This window comes from Ursus arctos, unplaced genomic scaffold (assembly GCF_023065955.2).
Source record: "Ursus arctos isolate Adak ecotype North America unplaced genomic scaffold, UrsArc2.0 scaffold_2, whole genome shotgun sequence".
Lineage (NCBI taxonomy): Eukaryota > Metazoa > Chordata > Mammalia > Carnivora > Ursidae > Ursus > Ursus arctos.
The window spans coordinates 83,896,146-83,916,691 of record NW_026622874.1 but is presented as its reverse complement, the minus strand read 5'-3'; the positions used below and the strand labels follow the sequence as shown (position 1 = coordinate 83,916,691).

Here is a 20,546-nt window from a genome sequence, read left to right as displayed (position 1 = left end):
GGTTATATTTGCCCATATTTCCTGTTTCGGAAAATACAACTCAGAACATGTAAAAATATTTATTTTAAAATTCATTTGCAAATAATGTTAAAACCAACTGCATGGTAACAGAAACAACATATTTATATGAAAAATAATGATATTTTCTAAAACCCCCCCAAAATAAATAAATAAAAGTAGAACAGTGAAATTTATTTTTACATTTTTGCAAATCTCTTTAATGTCTGGTTTAACAGAAGACAGATTCTCATATCTGCGTCTGTCCTTGACTTGCTGCCCAATGTTTTGGTTGAAGCCCAGAAGAAAACCCGGCCTCGCACAAACACGCGATCGGCAAAGACAGGAGTATCTGAACAGCCTTCGAAGATAATTGTGCATCTTCTTCTCTGATACGACACCAAAACTCAACGAGCAGTTGTTTCTTAAAGGCTGGCTGCAACGTGGAATCTGAAACCAGATTAATTTACTTTTCATGCTCTTGGGCATAAAAATCCTTGCTCTAATATCGTATTTTGACTGCATCTTTGACCCAGGGATAATATTTTAACATCACCCATTGGTCACTTGGGAAATATCGGTTCCCTGAGTTGAACAGGTCTTCCAAATTGGGCACATGTCACGACACAATATAAAAAAAAAATCACATTCACTCAAGGGGGGCAGATATCAGCAAAATTGTAATTTTCATTCGAAATCTTGAACGTTATCCTTGGCAACAGATGCCGTCAGTGGCTTTCCTTGAAGTGACAGGCTCACTTAGCTCATTTTCGAGAAAATGTCTGCCAAATACCCAAGCCTGAATAACCATAATTTGCCCGTCAGTCATTCTTGCAAGTAAATATGGTGTTTCATGGAAAAAACTGCAGCTAGTTCAGCACACCACTCAGTTGCACAGCGGCTTCACTGGAGACCAACGGTGTTTGGTTATATGTGCCGTTCGCGATGTCATAGAATTTAATAAGATGAATACTTCTCTACGGTTTCATTGAGGACCTTTCAGAGAGAAACCAGCATTTTCTTTCACTGTGGGGGAGTGGCAGTGACGAATTCAGGGAGAACTAGGAGAGACTGGCAACACTGCCTTTGGTGGAGCTCAGGCTCCAGCAGCATCACCCACGGCAGGCTTGGCATCATCCGTGCAAATGTCAACACCATGAAGAAGGCAAACCACATCTTATTAGCACTCTGAAATAGCTCTGACCTTGCGGACCCCCATGAGATGGTCTTGGGAGGCCTCCCTTATCATCAGCGTTAAGGACCTCGGTTCTCCAACTTGAAAGACTCAGGGCTGAGTCCCACCTCTACCACACTCACTAGCTGGGAGAATCTGAAAGTTACTATGCTGACTTCCATTTGCTCATCAGGAAAATGGGTGTAAATCCCCATAGGGCTCTCGGGAGAACTGAGTGAGATAATGCGTGTGAAGCACTCGGTCTGCACTCGCCATTGTTATTTATTAAGGGCTAATCGTTCCTCAATGGGGCTCCTCTAGGGGATATTCTAGAACAGATTCTCTAAGGTTTCCACCACCTCAGGAACCAGTATGAAAAGAATCAGGCTTAAGATGTGTCACTAGAGACCATGAATCTGATTCCCCGGTAGGGTTTCCATCAGCTGTATTACTGGCTTTGCCCCCAAAACCAGAGATGTGAAGTAAGCAGAATGGTGGCAACCATGTTCTGGAGGGTTCCTTGCTGTGGGAAGAACGATGCAGATGGGCAGATTCTGCCCAGTGTGTTTATCACAGGAAGATGGTAACAACCAACACCAAGTTAGTACTTGTACGTGCCAGCCCCTCTTCTATGTGCTGTACAAACATGAACTCGTCAAATACCCATAGCAACCTTATGAGGCGGGACAATAAGACCCCTGTTTTACAGATGAAAACTGAGACACGGGGAAGATAAGTAGCAATGGTACACCATTGTGCCCCGTGACGTGTTACTGACCTGGGATCTGAGCCCAAGCAATCTGACTGTAGAGGTGAGCTCTTAACTACTACACTGTACTGAGAAAGCAGAAAAAAAGGAGAGGGGAGGTATAATTTTTCCAGAAGGGTCTTTCCTCCACCCCAGGACTTATATTTAAAAAGCCCGCTTGTGCTCAGAAATGACCTATTAAAAAAAAATAACCTTTGAATCACTCCAGGAAACTCCAGGAAAAATGAAAACTGGACCAAAAAGCCCAAGTGTGACACAAACAAATATATAGCATGATTCTGAACAACTGGATAAGTGTTAGAAAAAAAGACTCCATTTGGACCTCTTTGGTTGTCTTTTTGAATGGCTACGAGATGGTGACATTGAAACCGCAAAGAGAAAAATGAGGTCTTAGAAAACAACTTAGCTTTGCACTGAACATTTCCCACCTGATCATAATAATTTCATTGGCTTTCAAACTTCAGAATCGACCCACAGCCCCAGCGTGGGAGGCATTAGTGTAGCTGGAGTCGAATGCAAACGGAATGAATTCTTGACAAAGAGAAAGCAAAAATACAACTAACGGACACGGGCAAGTGGAAAGGGGGAAGGTGGACACCACCATTCTAGAAAGTGGGAAGCTGAGACATTCTACCCAAGGCGGTGGGAAAAGGAATAAAGATTTATGTTATTTTTAGAAATTGGAAAGGTAATCAATACAGAGGGTGGAATGATTTAACTAAATCCTCACCTATTATGGCAGGAAGTCAATAGCTTATAAATCAAGAAACAGAGGATAAATGTGGTATCTGGAGATATAGATGTAATCACTGCAAGAGCCGAATCAGAAATGGTTAAAGAGGGGGGAAAAGCCCTTGCTCTGAGCAGTACAACTTGGGGTGAGGGGGAGTAAGGGCCCCTGAGGCGGATGCTTGTCATTAAGAGCCCTTCTACATGATTTAATTTTAAAAATAATGTGCATGATTAAATGCCTTAGTAAATTATAAGATAATTTTTAAAAGCTTTTGAGTAAATTGTGAAGAATTTGAACTGAAAGAGAAAAATATACCCTTTCTAATCTCTTTGACATGGTAGAGCCAAAAGATAGGGAAATGATATTTATTAGAGATTCATGGAAGTAGCAGTCATCTGGGGGCAAGGGGATGGGTGATATAGAGAGAGTTCAGAGGAAACATTGCCTAGTCTGTTTTGTTTTAAAAGTTTATATTGAGAATGTGTTTTGGTGTTACTTTAATGTTAAAAGTGTTTTTAAAAAATACAGTAAGAAAAATATGCCACTCAAAAAGCATGACCAAAATCAAATAGCCAGGCTTTTTTTTTTTTTTTTAAAGAGAATTTAAAGATGTAAACCAAGAGAAACGTGTAGTCACTCAATTTGTCTCCATGGATTTCTAGAAGTAGACTATTGTCCTGTTTTCTTTCCCGTCTGCTTAAGGATAGGAAGCCAGGAGCTCTGAATTTATTTCCATTCCAGTCCCCAGCACTTAGAAGTCCGTTCTCCTCTGGGTAACCTATACAGCCTTGCAGTGCGTTTGGCAAATGTGTTATGGGCATCTGTTGTAGGCCAGACCCCTTGGAGACAGGCAAGCCCCTAAGAGAACATTCTGTGGCAAGCCTCCTCTCCCCCTGACTAGCCCAGGACTCCTACTCCCTCTTCCGGGAGTATCCTGCTCTGTTCGCCTAGAGGCACTTTCTCAGTATCCTCCCTCCACAATTCAGAACTTCCCAAAGACGGGGACTTGTCTATTTTATTCTCTGCTGAATCCTCGGCACCTAGCATAGTGGCTAGTAGGTGCTCAGTAAGGACTTAAAGAGCCAGGGAGCCAGGCTGGAGTTTCCCCAGATGCAAATCGCTCACTTCACATCCCCCTGCTGGATCTCCAGGCTGAGAAGGGGGACCAGGATGGGAGAAGATGACAGCCTGAGCTGGAGAAGGGTGAGAATCTGAGTTAGGAGGGAATGCCCATGGGGAAGGATAAGTCTAAGAACTTCGCAAGATTCGATAAACATGAGAAACTTCCATGTCACTGTCATCTGCCCATTTCCCCACAGTAAAGAGATACAATACTGAAAACAGTAAGGGACCATGGGCTTGCTTTCAGGGGAAGAAGGAAGATGATGGTGAAGGGATGCTGTTTCACTGTGCCTAGTCTTTGGGAAGCACCAGGGCAAGGTGAGGCAAAAACTTTAAAGACTAGAGCGGGAGTTCTTGCCTGCGAGAAGCAAGGGAGGTCATGGAACAAAACATTCCTTTATCAAGCAGCAAATAACTCCATTGAGAAGACCTGGACGTGGCAAACTCAAGAACATGTCAGTGTTGGGCTCAAAACCTCCAAAGCCTTCCAGTTCACTCGAAGTTAGAGTTCTTACAACATCTTTCAAGGCCTTCCACGATCCGGGGTCAAGTCCCCTCAACTGATATACTCCCTCCTCTGAGCTCATCATCCTCTTCAGCCACAGTGACTCCCTTGCTCCTTGAACACCCTACCCATAACCCACCCCTGGGCCTTTGCACTTGCTGCTTTTTCCCATCTGCAATGCTCGTTCCCTCCAATAGACACCTGGCTTGGTTCCTCATCTCCTTTATATCCGGGATTAAATATCGCCTTCGGAGGGAAGCCTACCTTGATCACACTATTTACAATCTCATCCCCCTCTCCAGTGCATCTTTGAGTTTCTGGACAGTTTGGAGAAAGTCCATAGTGATGAGTTGGGCCTGTCCATTACCGAAGCCAAAGGGATGGCGCTGCAGCACAGCCCCAGGGACCATAACTGGAAAATCATCTTTAGGGGTGGCCCACACTGAATTTTCCTTGGTTCAGACCTTATTATCTCTTGGAACCTAACCCTGCCATCTCCCCTGGGCTTGGGAGCTAAGCCATCACTCACCAGAGAGTGAAAAAGCGGAGGAGAACAATTACTATGCTGTGCAGTAGAACTCTGACTCCGATTAACATCGTTGCCTCTTGATTTGATCTTTATATTTTTCTTTAAACACTTAGAGCATTTTGATCACAAGCCAGATTTGTCTTTGGTGAAAAGTACTATTTTGAAAAACCAACACTTACTTGGGAGGATATATTTTAAGGCATTTTAAGCTGATCAACAGCTACTTGGTTCTGCCGTCCTGTAATTTGCAAAGGGTCACAACGATTTGTTGTACATGAAACATCTCTATGACCTGCTGTATGCCAAGATGAATTTGCACAGGGGACAGCAGGATTCTGTAAGTGGAGATGGGGGAAGACGCTTCAACATTTACCCATGATTTTCGGAATCATCTGAACAGGAAGACATTATCGTGTTCCAAGGTAGCTTTGAGGACGCTGAAAAGCATATGCTACAGAATGCAGAGCTGTGGGGATTCCATTTCCTAAACGTGCAGGTAACCAAATATATATAGACTGCCAAGTGCAAGGAATAGAAACAGTGTCTGCTGGATTTGCGCACAATATGGCCACACAACATGTATTTACTTTAGTCTTTCCCCAAGTTTGTGCCCAGACTACTCTGGATAACCTTCGAGGAAAAAATGGAAAATAAGGGATGGACAAATGATGTGGAGATTTTCAAGACCGTGAAGTCAGACTCCCTCCAAATACAGGCTAGTGAATTACCAACAATTAAGGCAGCGATGATAGGATACATTATTTTAAAAGTGGTTTATAAGTACCGAAGAGCAGAATAGCGATTGGTAGCGATTAGCGTGGGTTCACTAGGAGAAGTTTAAGGTAATTGAATTGCCTGCCCTCAAGCAACAAATTCAGCGCAGATTTATTGAACACCTACTCTGTGCCGGTTCAGCAAAATATGGTTGGTAGTGTATCTGGGTGGCAACAAGATAGTTGATGATATTGCTTACAACATGCAGGTCGAAAGGTAGATAGACGGTGTCAGGCTTTGCTTGTCCCAACCTCAGCCCAGGTGCCCACTTCTGGCCTCTCTAAGCCCAAGGTCATCAAGAACCAGGCCTCATGGTGCATTGGTCTGTTGCGTGTCTAGTGGGTGTTTGTGCTCTTCAAAGATGATTTGGGCTCTCTGAGTGCCAATGAGAATCACGCTGCAGATCCCTAAACCAGAACTTGATTCCTGCCTGACACAGAGTCAAGAGCTCAAAGATGTCTAACAAATGATGTGTCCAAGTTTGCTCCTCGTGAAGTGAGACAGCCACGAACCTAATGGCATCCCCAAGTTTGCAGACACCCAAATCCAATGTAGAAGATGCAAGAATCCCCAACGCTTTGCTCCCTTGCATCTAACCAGAAACTCCTTAAGAAACGCGGCTGTTCTCACTTCCAAATGACTCGAGTTGCCATTTAAAGAAAATTTACATTTGATCTCCAGGGGTGGCGTTTCTCAGCAGCCCAGGGCTACCGCATCTAACTCTTGTTAGCATTACCATTTCTTTTCCCTGACCTTGCTGGATTTGCAATAAAAATTGGGAAAGGCTGGGATAATAATTTTTTTTTAAAGATTTTATTTATTTATTTGACATAGAGAGAGACAGCCAGCGAGAGAGGGAACACAAGCAGGGGGAGTGGGAGAGGAAGAAGCAGGCTCCGGGGGCTCGATCCCAGGACTCTGGGATCACTCCCTGAGCCGAAGGCAGATGCTTAACCACTGCGCCACCCAGGCACCCTGAGGCTGGGATAATTATTTTATACAAAAGTTCCAGTTGTTGAATGGCTCAGAGCCAGTGACCGACACCAAACCCTCCTTGACATAGGAGTAAGCAGATTGAAGGGGTGTGTGGGTGGCTCAGTTGGTTAAGCATATGCCTTCGGCTCAGGTCATGATCCTGGAGTCCTGGGTTGAGCCCTGCTTTGGGCTCCCTGCTCGGCAGGGAGTCTGCTTCTCCCTCTCCCTCTGCCCCACTCCGGCTCATGCTCTTTCAATCTCTCAGATAAATAAATAAAATCTTTAAAAGAAGAAGAAGAAGAAGAAGAAGAAGAAGAAGGAGAAGGAGAAGGAGAAGGAGAAGGAGAAGGAGAAGGAGAAGGAGAAGAAGAAGAAGAAGAAGAAGAAGAAGAAGAAGAAGAGAGCAGGTTGGAGAAGACCCGCCCACCAGGCCAGGGTCCTTCAATGAAGACAGTGCAGTGTGGTGTTCAGGGTGAAGCTTCTGGGGGGCACACTAGCTGGCGATCTAGTGCAAACGACTTCACTTCTACGAGCCTCAGTCTCCTTGTGAGTGGAGCGGGTCTACTTAGTACACGGGGCTATTATGAGTTGCATCTGTTTACACTAGGTGCTTATCCAAGCGCCTGGAGTACAGTCATGAAAGGCAGCACGGCGTAGGGTTGGAATCCCAGCTCTGCCTCTTACAGAGCTGTGTGCTCTCCGGGTCTCTGTTCTCCTATTTGTAAAGTAGGGATAATAACAGTATCTACCTCCTGAAGATGTAACAAGGATCATCTGAACACTTAAGTGCTCACTTAGAACAGTGACTGGCATATAGTATGTGTCTGTTAAATCAATCAATCAATCAATCAATCAATGCTCGGGGGTTAGTCCAGAAATAAAGGCTTGGTCTGCCCTGGTAATCATAGCTTGGAACACAGAAGGTGTTCATTGTGTCAGCTATTTATTATTTCCTTGGCACTTCTTTCTGGGGTTCTCATGGCCCAGCCTCTCCTTCTGCAGCTTCCTGGAAGCAGCCCTCAGGATCTCTGTGGCCACCCCACCAGCTTACTGATTCCAGGAGGAAGGGCAGACCTGCCCCGGATGTGGGTCCTCTCATGCAAACCTCTCGGGCTGGAGAGCTGCTGGTCTTGACCTGACTGTTCTCCTCCATCACTTTGGAACAAGCTTCTGTAGACCCTTAAAATGGGAGTCGAATCCTGATAACTTCTTCTTCATCTCTGCCTTTCTTTCCAATTGTCACCAGCTCCTCTGTTCCCTGCTCCTGAAGTATCAGTGTTCCTTAGGGTTTTGTCACTTTCCCTCTTCATACCCACTGGGTTTTCTCTGGAACTTCTTATGTACTTTTGCATCTTCAACGCCCCCTAGGTTTGGGTGATTCTCAGCTCATCCCAGCTTTTGCCTCTGCCCTAGGCTCTACATTAGTGATTCTGAACATTTTTGGAGGATGACTCTGTCTCCATAAAAGCACCCGTTTCCATAATATTTGTCTTGAGGTTGCATGAGCACATTGAACCTCATCCGCGGAGCAAACAGAAGATGATTTCTACCTGACTTCCAACACCAACCACCTCTTTTTGGGGGCATCCATTTCTTCACCCTCACCTACTTGGTGACCATGTCTGTTCAAGTCTCCCTTCCCCCTGTCTCTAGCATCCTGTTCTTTTCATTGCCATCAGAAGACTGGCTCCCAAAGTTTTCCCCTCTTGCCAGCCTTGACGGACGTCAGTCCCTGTGCACCTGGGCAGGGGCTGCATTTTCCTGGAGCCCTTTACGAGGGAAGGATCTCACTGACTTTCTTTCAACCTCTCCACGTCTCAGCAAGAAGTGAAATACTTCCTGATCAAAGAACTAAGTGCAAGTTCTCCAGGAAAGAGAAGACTCATAGAATACCTGGTCAGACGAAGAGTCTGTGATAAAGGCAAATAGTACCCCCCCCCAAAAAAAAGCCCCACCACCACTGCCATAACAACCAATATTCTCAGGAAAACAAAGGGTACTTCTAGAAATAAAATGTTATTATAGATTCCTCCATGCCTCTCCAGTGAGATATAACAGGAGTTGGCAAACTTTACTTCTTCTGTAAAGGGCCAGACAGTAAATATTTTAGGCTTTGCAGGCCAAGCAGCAAAACTGAGGATACTATATGTTATACATATATAACAAGAGAGAAAACAAATTTCCATAAAATTTTTATTGGCAACATGCAGAAGTATAGATGTGGAACTGTGAATTTCTCGTCATTTTTATGTGCCATGAAATTAACTATTCGATATTATGTAATTTTTTCATCTATTTAAAAATGTACAAAATATTCTTAGCCTGTGGGTTGTACAAAAATAGTCAATGGGCTGAGTTTGGCCCACGGGCTATAGTTTGCCAACCCCGGAGACACAGGTTATGTATCATAGTTAGATATACACCGTTGGGATTTCAACTTCAGAATTTTAGAGACAAAGCATGATGACATATACCCTAGTTATTGAAGAATCTCAAATTAGTGGGGTATGAATGTTTAACTGTTTTATTTTTAGCTTTCAACTGTGTTCTATCCAACCCCTCATTTCCTGAATGATATTTTGGGCGGAGGTCCTAACTTTCCACTCACTTTTGCCTGTTATAACTTCTAGTTTGCAATGCGCTATCTCTGCTCATCCCTCTTTTAGATTCTAGCGCCTTTGGTGTGTTATGGCAGGGAGCAGGTAGAAAAAAAAGGCCAAAATGTCACCTCACTTAGCTGGGAGAGTTTGCAAACCTTTCCTATCTGTCGTTACTACTCCCCCAGCTAACACTGATCATCAGGGTTCTCTGCATGGCCGGGGTCGACATGTTGACTGACTTTGGAGACACGTGCATTGGTGATTGGAGAACCCTCGGGGGCCTTCCCACTGCAACTTCCCTCCCCCATGTGGGATATCTGAGTCTGATCCAGTCTCTCCCATCCCTCTTTGGCTTCCATCACTGGCACTCATGGCCCCATGCTGCTGGACCTGCAGTTGAACCATACAGTACTCTGCGAACATTTTTTAAAGGCCCTCCTCCCTTTGGATGGACTCAGGTCTGGGCCAAGGAGCATGGTTTGGGGAATGGGGCAGAAGTCCTCTCTCAGCCCCTGCATCACCCCTAAGCCCAGCAGCCCTGGGCAGGGCAACATCGTCATGAACGTTATGTAACTCTGACCACGGTCTTCTTGCCTAATGGGCTGCTCTCTTGGGTGGGATGCGGACCAAAGGGCTCAAGCTCAGCCCTTCACTACCAGATGCACGTAACCAGCAGAACCTCCCCATTCCATAAAGGCGGCCCCATTGCCATTCCCTCTCTCAGCCTCCTTACAGAAGTAGGCACGCAAGCAGTGTCCAACCCAGGAATGTGATGCCAGTCTCTTTTTTGCAGGCACCCTCAATCTTTGGGAATGATTCTTCTTGGAGCCACAGGTAACTCACCGAAGAACCACAAGTTTTGGGAGAAAGGGAGGTGGCATGAGAAAGCTAGCTTATCATTTGTCTTTGCAAATAGTTCTTGTCTGAAAAGGATGAATTAAGGACTACTGGTCAATGTATTACTTAGAGGTATGAAGGAAAAAGGAACCACAAGAAGCACAGAAAGAGTTGGGAGTGTTTGTTACTGTGTGTCTTCAGTTTACACGTAAGGAAGCTCATGCTCAGAGGTGAGGCGACTCCCCAGGCATCGCAGCCAGTAAATGGCAGGATCCAGGTAAGAACCCAGGTCTACCTGACCTCAAGACCCCTGCTGTTATCCCATACTCTCTGTGGTCAGAGAACAGTTCATAAATGATTAAAGGCCCATTTGCTCCTACAATGAAAAAGGGGGCTCTGGCAGGGTCGTGTGGATGGAGCAAAACAACATTGGCGTTTTGGGGGCTTCTCTGTACCCTCAGAATCATTGGTTTCGCTGGGGGTGCTTCCACATGTCGGAGTATAATTTTTAAATAGTTAGAAACATAATTTTCCTAAAATATACAATGAGCTCATGTCAAGTTTAATTCAACTCATCAATGAGAGAACGAGCAGAATGACAAAGCTAGTTCAAAGGAGGATGTTATATATATTTTTCAGGGAAAAAAATTCTGAAGTAAGATTGTCAAATTAGATGTAAAACTGATTCATGTCCTAGAGGGTGGGCAATAAATCGACAACATTTGAGCTTATCTCTTCTAATGAACGGAAATCATTTGCACCTCTAATGAGCAAACTTGCGTGCATCTTTCCAAGTTTTCTACAAATAAGCACCTAACTATACCACTGGCCCTCTATCTATAATAAAACTAAGTCAAACACAATTACATGCCTCCAAAGAATCCAATGACCTCTTTGGTAAGACTGTTAGACACCGCTCCAAGAAAACATTCAAATGACATAGTCATCTTTTTTGTGGGTTTTTTGTTCTTGTTTTATTTTTTCTTGATGCACACTGGGAACCCATACTAGTTACCATGTTAATAACCCACACTGGTTACCCAACCTTGGAATGCAGATCACTTGCCTTTTTCCTAATCCAGAAGATAAAATTTCAAGTGATGAAGTAAACAGAATTATTTTCAAATCATCTACTTCTTAAAATGGGTAGAATCTTAAGAGTCAGAAGGTAGGGGGCTGGGTTTGAGGAAAGAAGAAAAAGAGCAGGTCAACGATAGAAACGGGAATAAGATTCAGAATATTTAATCACAGGTAGGACATGAGACCAGCCAGTCAGAATGGATGCTTCCATAGCACTGGGTCAGGATCATGATGCCACCTGCTGGGTCAGGTCTTAACCCTTTACTGGACAGATCTCATAGAGGTCTGGGAGGTTCCAGAATAGGCTAGGGTAGTTATAGTTGTGGTGGAAGGGGGAGGGTGGATGGGGGACTTGGGCCAGATGCTGTTTACCAAGAAGTAGGAAAGTATTTCAACATTTTAACAAGCAATATGGCTATGCAGACATGTTCTGGTTGAATGTTATCGTGCTCACAGCTCAACCTCTGCCACCTCCCCATTCCTGGTTGGTCCCACAAACACAGGCATAGTCACCCACATTCTGCCTTAAGATTACAGTCCACTTGTCTCCTCTATTTGCCTCTGGGGCTTTAGAGGCAAAGAGGAAGCATGCAGGGAAAGGAACAGGGAGAAGGTCAAGAGTAGGGAAGAGAGTCAGGGCATTCTGCACCCACGTCTAAGGGAAGGTGCGGCCTCAGATGTAGGGGTAGAGGAGCAGAAGTGGCTACTCGGTACTGTTCTAAGCTGTAGAGATAGAACAGTGCTCCCACCAGACAAGGGTCCCTAGCCTTATCCTCTACTGGAGGGAGACAGGAAATATGAAAGGTATATGAGTTACCGCATGTGCCCAGCACAGGGCTCGGCACATAGGAAATACTCAACCACTGTTAGGTCCTTCTCTTATCTCTGTCCTTAATCACATCTTTGCAGCTTCCCCGAAGGCTTCTGAACACATAAATAAAGCTGCAACCCCATCTGGCTGAAAAAGTCAACCATCTGGAGATTTGGAAATATGGGGGAACTTCTAATGACTGGCTAATTTTTTTTTTCAGTTTTTCAGCCAGATGTTTGATGTCATCCAGGCCCATCTGTAGCAGAAATAGCAGTTTATTGAAACTCTTTTCCATCATTTTAAGTTCCTTGTCCTAAAAGCTAAGTGGGCTTTATTTTCTTAGTCAGCATTTTTTTAAATGAATTGGAAAAGTGATCATTGACTAATGGAGAACAATTTAGGAATAACATATGGAAATACAGAAATTTGGATTAAATGGGCCTTTAAACTGGCAGCGCATGGGTCAAATTCAACGACAAGGCAAGTTTGGCTTGGCAGGCAGTGCTTTTTTAAAAAGTTAATTTAGTTGCCCACATTTTAAAAATCAAGAGATTTTACATGTGGCTTTTAATATCTGGAATATTGGGATGAATTTGGTACATGTTTCCCCACAGTAAATATCAACTCATGTCACATAGTAATTGTCCCTTGGATGGGGGCTTGTGTTCTCCGGTTTGCCTCAGTCCCCACCATTCTCTGTTACCCCCTACACGGAGACCATGTTTCAGTTACCATATATCTTCTCAAGTGCAGTGACTCCCCCCCCCATAGAATTGAGTTAAGAGGACAGTGAATTGCTTGTTTCAACTGTTACATTACATGGACATTGGGATTCGTTCACTCCCTAATCTTTTTTTTTTTTTAAAGATTTTACTTGTTTATTTGACAGAGAGAGAGACAGCCAGCGAGAGAGAGGGAACACAAGCAGGGGGAGTGGGAGAGGAAGAAGCAGGCTCCCAGAGGAGCAGGGAGCCTGATGCGGGGCTCGATTCCAGGACCCTGGGATCATGCCCTGAGCCGAAGGCAGATGCTTAACAACTGAGCCACCCAGGCGCCCCTGTTCATTCCCTAATCTTATCTGCAGCTTTCATTTCAGAATTGGATAAACTAAGGCCCAAAAGAGGAAACGAATATGCATAATTCCCTTAACTGGTAGTGACAGAAATACGGTGAGCGCTCAGGGTTCCTTGCTACCAGGCCAGCGGGGTCTTTCCACTCCATAAATACATTACTTTGCTGGAGTCTAGCACTCTAAGGGGTCTCCTTCATGGGGGAATCATACATCGAACATGTTCTCATTCAAATCCACATGCTGCCATTGAAAACACGCAGCAAGTTGGGCCCTACTTTGTGAATGCCCTGCGTGCTTTCCAGATACAGATAATGAGTCAGGCTTTCTGAGTGTGGGTGTCTCTACATAGGTCGATTGTTTCTTCATTCAAAACGTGTCCTCTGCCGTCTCTGAGTTTGTGCCTGTCTGATGTCTCCCGCACCCCTGCAGACGAGGCACAAGCATGCTGAGTGTTCTGGAACCTGAGCTTCTGAATGGAGAAACCCATGTGTCCGGGCATTCTCACAAGCTAATGTTTGTACCAGTAGCAACCTATCCACTGGAGCATGAATTAATGTTGTCTAGCAAATGCTCCGAGAAGCAACGTGGCTTAGGTGAAGGAGTGTCTGCTGGGTTTCGGTATGTGACCTCGGGCAAGTCATATAATCTCTCTAGGCCTCAGTTTCCTCACCTATGAAATGACAATAATAATAATAATACCACCATCAATGAGCTCCTCTGAAGAGGAAAAAGTTAATTTTTCAAAATTGCTAGAACAGTGCTAGCACAGAGTAAGTGCTAAATATAAATGGCATTCTGGTGAGTTACAGAAATGAAAACTCGAAACAGCCCTTCTCTCCTTTGAGTGATGTGATCCTTCTTAACACATGTAATGGTTGCCAGGCCCCTTGTAAATACTCAGTACGTGTTGGCTTTAACATCAGAATTGCTTGGAGGAGTTTCATAAAATTCATTCCAGTGATCCACCATAGACGTATGGAAGCAGAGAATCTAGTTGTGAGGCCTAATAGTCTGTTTTTTTCAAAACGCTCCTCATGGGATTCTGATGACTAGCCAAGTTTGGAAACATTGATGCAGTTTCCTTATTCTTGAATATCTTTGCTGGTGGAGAACCCATACCACTTAAAGCTCCCCATTCCCCACTGCATGGTTATTTGTATTGAGGTAAAACCTGTTTTTCCTCTAGCTCTTACTTCTACCCCCTTGAGGCCACAGAGAACATTTCAAATCTCCTTCCCATATGACAACTCTTCAGATATTCGCAGACAGCTGTCATGTCTCTCCTGAGCATTCTCTTTTGGACCAAATAGTCACATTCTCTCATGGCTCTTATAAAAGGGTAGATGAACTGACTCTTCTAATTGGATATCAGGGAAAACTGAGCTGCAAGTCCTCCAGTTATTTTTTGACACTAAAGGACCAGAAAAATGAGGATGTTGAGACTCTAGGAGACAGGAGATACTGAGAGAGATGGTGATACATCTTTATTCCAGAGGATGTGTTCTGCCTACTGCATGCAGGAAATCAGAGGTTCCCAAAATTCCTTGCACACTTGATATATTCAGTACATGAATATATGGCTCGGATGCCAGCCAGGCCCAGCTAGGTGTTGGTTCCATGGGTGTACACACGGCTAAAAATTCACTGTGACTCATTAAAGTTACTGTATTTAATACTTCAAAAAATGTTTTAAAAAATATGGCTGAGCCAAATTGCATGAAGCCTGCAACAAATTTTCTCAAAAGAATTCACCTGACCAAGAGCATATCTCAGATGCAACCAGTTCCATCTTGATTCAAATTCTCACTTCTCCCACTAAGCCCACAGAACGCCTGGGTGGGGTTCCAATTCCTTGTACAAACTGTGGGTGTAGGACATGATGTTGGAGAAAAGAGAAACCATCAGTTGAGAAATTCTGAGCAAGGATTTAGGGATTTTAGGCCCTAATGGAGGAAGCCAAAATTGGTGTTTAATTGTACATTCCCAGGTTTTGTTCCAAGAGGCAGAAGAACTGGAAATAACTGAAACATGGTCTACATATATACCTTATTTGGCTCAGATTTTTTTATGCCATCCCTAGAACCATGTAGACATCAAAACATCCACCAGCTCACAGCTTTACAAAAGGTAATTCAATTCTTTGTTGTCAATAGAGGAAAGAAAATTATGGAATTTCCCCAAGGTAAATGACTTCACCATATCTGATGACCAATGATCACTAATATTAGATTTTTGTCAATGTTTGGGAAAGAATTGTTCTAAAATTTCCATCAGTACACTGGGTAGACTAAGAGCTTTGGATAGTGCTAATTCATGATCACCTATTCCAAAGTAATCATTTCCCAGATTGATAAGCCATGGTTGGATGAGGTAAATGTCTTCGCCAAGGTCATACAGAGAGTTTGCAGCATTACCCAGGTCTTCTGACTTCAAGTGCAATGATCCTTGTTGCATTTAAAGTAGTCTTTTCCTACCTGGGATTCCCACCAGTTGCAAATTTGTGTTGGAAACAGAATTGATTGTAGTAGTGCTAGTCAGGAGAGCAGTTGCTCAGAGTGTCAGGACATGGGAAGAAGGCCAGGGAATGATGCAATATTACACTAGCCAGTGATGTCATAGCATGATTTCCTAAGTCATTTACATAAATGCAAGTTCTCAAAAAGCCCTGACAAATGCCAGCCAGTGGGATGCAGGCATGGAGAACCAATGGCAAACAGGGGAGGGGAACATATAGGAAACCCAGATTTCCTTGCTCATCACTGTGACAAGCTTCACAGATTCCTCAGAAGCCTGAGAAAACTCCCTTCTGCCCCTCTAATCCAGTGCCTTCCTTCCCTCAGGCACATAAGCTCGAAAGAGCTTTAATTTTCTTCTCTATCTTTCTATTTACTACCACTGACATTCAGGCATTGCCCAGTGCTGCTGAGAGTGACTTCTGGTGTAGTGAAAGCGAGTTTAATAGTGAGACAGGCTACCCAAGAGCTTGACATTCTAAAAATTGGTCTGTCCTCTTCATTACAATTTAGAGCAAATTCTCAATTTTTAAAATTAGAAGCTGTGATTTTGGAGAATCAATCTTATGCAAATGTCATGAAAATATATTTGCTGAGTTTGGAGATGATTTAAGAAAGAACACAGGTGGATACCAAATACTAACACTTCAGTTTTGTTTTGATCCCAAACAGGGAAACATGTATTAATATGGAAGTTTTGTTAAAATGTGTGTGTGTGTGTGTGTGTGTGTGTGTGTGTGTGTGTGTGTGTGTAGGGGTTCACATATGTTAGTCTGGTTGGCAATGCAAGTTTATGAAAATATCTACTTAGACCAAACTCAGAAGAAACTGATAAGACTATGTTAGAAATAAGGAAATAGCTCAGAGTGTGCCAGCCTAGGTCACAGTCTCTCTCTCTCTTTCCACCTCTGCCTCCCTCCCTTTCTCCCTCCCTTCCTCTCTCTTTTTCTCCCTCCCTCTCCCTCCCCCTCCCCCACTGAAATGCAATTTAAGCAGAGCCAAAGACCCCATCACAAGCCACAGATCAAAGCAGTTCACAATATGCTTAGGAATTTTGGATTTGGAGACTTTGCTCAACTGCAGAAGCTGCCTAGAGTGCCACAAAATCTCATCTCATGAAGCTTAAACCAAAAACAATCAACAAGACCCAACCTCTTCATCCCACACAGCATTAGCCTTGCTGGGAACAATCTGGACATCTGCACATTCTCAGCAATAATTCAAACTATTCCTCGTTCCCCATCACTGCCTCCATCTCCCCAAACACCCACTGGAATATCAGAATATCAGAAACTGCATTATTTGGGGCCATTGAGAGGAATTTGTAAATACCTTCTAGGCAGCAGGTCCTCCACAGCCCCGAATGGGTCATTACTTCTTCATTCTTCCTGCTGGTTTCATTATCACTTGTAGATTTAGTCCTGCACACACCTCTGGAATATAACCAGTAGTCCGTGCCCACTGCAATGGTCATTAAACTAAAAGCTGCGAAGGCTCCCACAGTGGTGATCAACATCTGGATACCTCTGTCACACATCCTCATAATTCTTCATGGTACTCTGGATGGCTGGGGGTTGGAGGGGTAGGTTCAATGCCAGAGGGGAAAATCACTTTGCAGCTGGGTAACCTAGGGCAGGCTCTTCCAAAAATTCGGGTCTCCTTTTGTCAGCATCCACAGAGACTTTAGGAAAGCTGGGATTTCCTGTCTGGAGCTCTCTCCGGCTCCCTTGGTCGCCTATGGCCCTTGGAAGGGTGCAGGCTCCAGGGGGTTGGTCCACATCACTGCTGCCTTCTGAGGATCCCTGGATTCCTTTCATTCCTCAGGAGCTTGGTAAAGATGAGGGTCCGTGCAGGGCATGGCTCCGGAGCCTGGAGCTGCCAGCTCGGTTTGAGATGCGCCTGGCTCCTCACAGCCCCGGGAGACTCAAGGCAAAGAAATCCAGAGAGGTCTATGTGTGTGTGTGTGTGCGTGCGTGCGTGTGTGTGCGAGCGCGTGTGCTGGGGGTGAGGGCGGATGGCAAAAAATAGCACTGCTGGGAGGCGAGTCGCTGAGAAGAGTGTTCATTGCTTCCCCAGCCTCCCAGGAAAGCTCTCCGCCTGCTCCTGACACCCCCGCTCAAACTGAAGAAAAGACAGAGTCCTGGGGCGGGGGGCGGGCGGTTTCATCGGAGGGCAAAGGTCCGCGGTGCTGAAGGGACAGCTCCCGCCTGTTGCCCCGCCTCCGCCTCCCTAACGCCCAGGCTTCAGGTCCGTGGTGCTGAAGGGACAGCTCCCCCGCAGCTGCTGTTGTTGCACCCCCGCCTTTGTAGCGCCCGGGCTGGAGACCTGGGGTGCTGAAGGATCGGACCTCCCTCCCGCCGCCCTTCCCCCGTCCCTTTCCAGGCCAGCTAGCCGGCTCGGCTCTGCCTAGTCAATCCCACGCTCCGCTCAAAGTTTCCGGAGCCCAGGGCAGTCGGCGCCCCGGCTCGTCGGCGCTGCAGCACCACCCTGTTCCTCCGCTCCCGGAAGGGTTAAGGAAAGGGGAAGGGGAAAGAAGCCCGCAGCGCACTCTGGCGCGCTCTCAGCTCCCACCAAGCGCGGCGTTCTCCCCCCCACCAATGAGCCAGGCAAGTTTGCCTTTTGCTGCGGGCGCCGCTGGAGCCCACTGGGGAAGACCGAGTCTTCTTAAAGGGACCGGCGACTCCGGGCGACGGATCTATGTCTCACTTGGGCGGGTAGAAAGTGTTGTCACAGGCACATCTGTGTATAGTCTGTCTCAATTTGGTTCCCCAGAAAACAAACCAATATGTCTACCCTCCTTTCTCTGGAGCTCTGGTTTACACCGGAGACAACGTGCTCAGATCAGACCCGGAACTGTTCATATATATATGATCATGTATTCCTAAAAGACAGAAGGAACTGAATGGATATAGACTCTACTGTACACATATCACAGATTTGGGGCGACGGGGTGTGAGATATTGGTCTCTGAATGCACCTCATATATTTTAACATTCTTACATTTGTGTGTGGGGGCATGGGGGTTGATGGATTCAAGGTGAGAGAATCCATGAAAATGTCAGATTCTTTCCAAAGGTCCCTGGAATGTTCATTTGTTAACATCTTTTTCTAAGTTAGACCATGAAGCAGGTGAAGTTAGGTCTGCTTTCCTTGTTAGTCCAAAGTGCAAACGCCGTTGCACACCTGAAAGTTAATGAGACTCTCCCTTTGGAAATAGTGGATGTTGCAAAGGATCAGCACTTGACCATCTTTCTATTACTATGTATTCTGGCATAGGCATGAGCACACACTGAGTTGACTAAGGACAGTCCACAGAATGCCTTTGTTATTATTTTCCTATGGCATGATGGGAGGGATGCCCAGAGGCCAGGTGTTTGGAATTGAGGCTGCTTGGGTTGTTTCTGAGATGTGTCCACGGCCAACTGTCATTTTGAGTGTTATTTAACTGGACAAAAATATAATGGAAGGTAATCATAAACACATATAGTGCCTGGTGCCATCTCTGGCTATCTATCTGAGAGCTTCTATGCAGATGACTGAGTAGTAGCAATGTACTGAAGAGTTCTCAAATGTAGATCACAACTTCTCGGTCACTTTGCTATTTTTTGTTTTTTGTTTTGGTGTTAAGGTCACTTGAAGACTTGATTCTTGGTGTTAAACATACCCTTGCATACATAAGTTTGAATATTCAGTCGTGGTGTTTAAATGTTAACCTGTGCTGTGTTCAATTTAGTTATGAGTTCTGAATGCCTGTGGATTTGTTGCAGAAGAAAAGGATGTATGCAAATATATATATATAGTACCTGTATGCAGTGTTGTGGGCCATGTGAATAGGTTTGCTGCAAATGCATAGCTGTGTACATGGGTGGGTATGCATGCTCTCTATAGGTATAGTGCATGTTTGTGCACCTGTATTCATTTAATTGCATATGCATATATTATGGCTCACGAGCACTGTTTCATGGGCAGGAAGTAGAAATATGAAAAGTCCGACACATAACCAAAGTGGAACACGTGAACTTAGGCCCAGGACCACAGCTCACCTTACCCCCAAAGAACAATAGGAGACAATGGGGAAAGGTACCCAAGGCCTTCTATCAGTTACTTAATTTTTTCTTTTCTTTTAAAAGATTTTATTTATTTATTTGACAAAGAGCAAGAGAGCACAAGCAGGGAGAGCTGCAGGCAGAGGGAGAGGGGGAAGCAGGCTCCCTGTTAAGCAAGGAGCCCAATGTGGGGCTTGATACCAGGACCCTAGGATCATGACCTGAGCCGAAGGCAGATGCTTAACCAACTGAGCCACCCAGGTGCCCCTAATTTTTTTTCTTAAAAAAGAAAATTTGCTTATTAAAATGCTCTGCTTTGACTTTTTTTTTTTTTTTAAGGAAAAATTATCTGTAACTTGAAGGTGAAGTTGGTCTTTCCTGGGAGGGATTATTAATCATGAAATTTTCCTTCCCTCCTCTTAGAAACTTAAATAATATAAAATAATTTAAAAATGACCAAAACAGCTATTCCAGGATCTGTTTCTTTCTTCCCTTACTCCAGTAAGGAACAGAAAGGTCTTTTCTCAAAGCAGGACCACGTAGATGGAAAGTCAATGGGCTTTGGGCTCAGGGAGAGTATGCTCCCATCGCTCCATTCACCAGACCTGCAGTAAAATGAGAACAGCTTCAGCTCCACCCCCACAGCTCTGTGATATAAAGCCAGACAGACAAGGTGTTGTACCCAGGAGCTCCAGCGCAAGGAATAGTGGGGAATAGTCCAAGTAGGATAGTGGGGGGTGGGGAGAGGAGGGTCAGGAGCTCGGGCAGATGGAGGTGATAATTGTAGGTCAGGATGTAGGCAGTGTTTCTGACTGAGAGAAAGGGACATCTGTTATATGATGGAACTTTATACTGAGCCTTTGGCTTGGTGAGGCAGGATCACCCTTTGCAACTTCTGCTCAGGGCCAAAGCTGATCACAGAATGTGGGAAGTACTGAACCTGTGTTTGGAGCAAGGCAGAACACCTGTCTGCAGTGGGAGTGTGGAGGTAGGGAGGCCATCAGTTAGT

The 20,546-nt window shown here is 44.8% G+C and overlaps 1 protein-coding gene across 1 annotated transcript in view; it reads right to left on the bottom strand.

Annotated features, from left to right (window-relative positions):
• The window catches only part of CACNG3 (calcium voltage-gated channel auxiliary subunit gamma 3), a 79,702-nt gene extending 62,668 nt beyond the window's left edge, over positions 1 to 17,034 (bottom strand). The window contains exon 1 of the mRNA XM_026515617.2: positions 16,824 to 17,034. Within this exon, the coding sequence (XP_026371402.1) occupies positions 16,824 to 17,034 (211 nt within the window). The remainder of the gene's footprint in view (positions 1 to 16,823) is intronic.
• Positions 17,035 to 20,546: the final 3,512 nt, after the last annotated feature.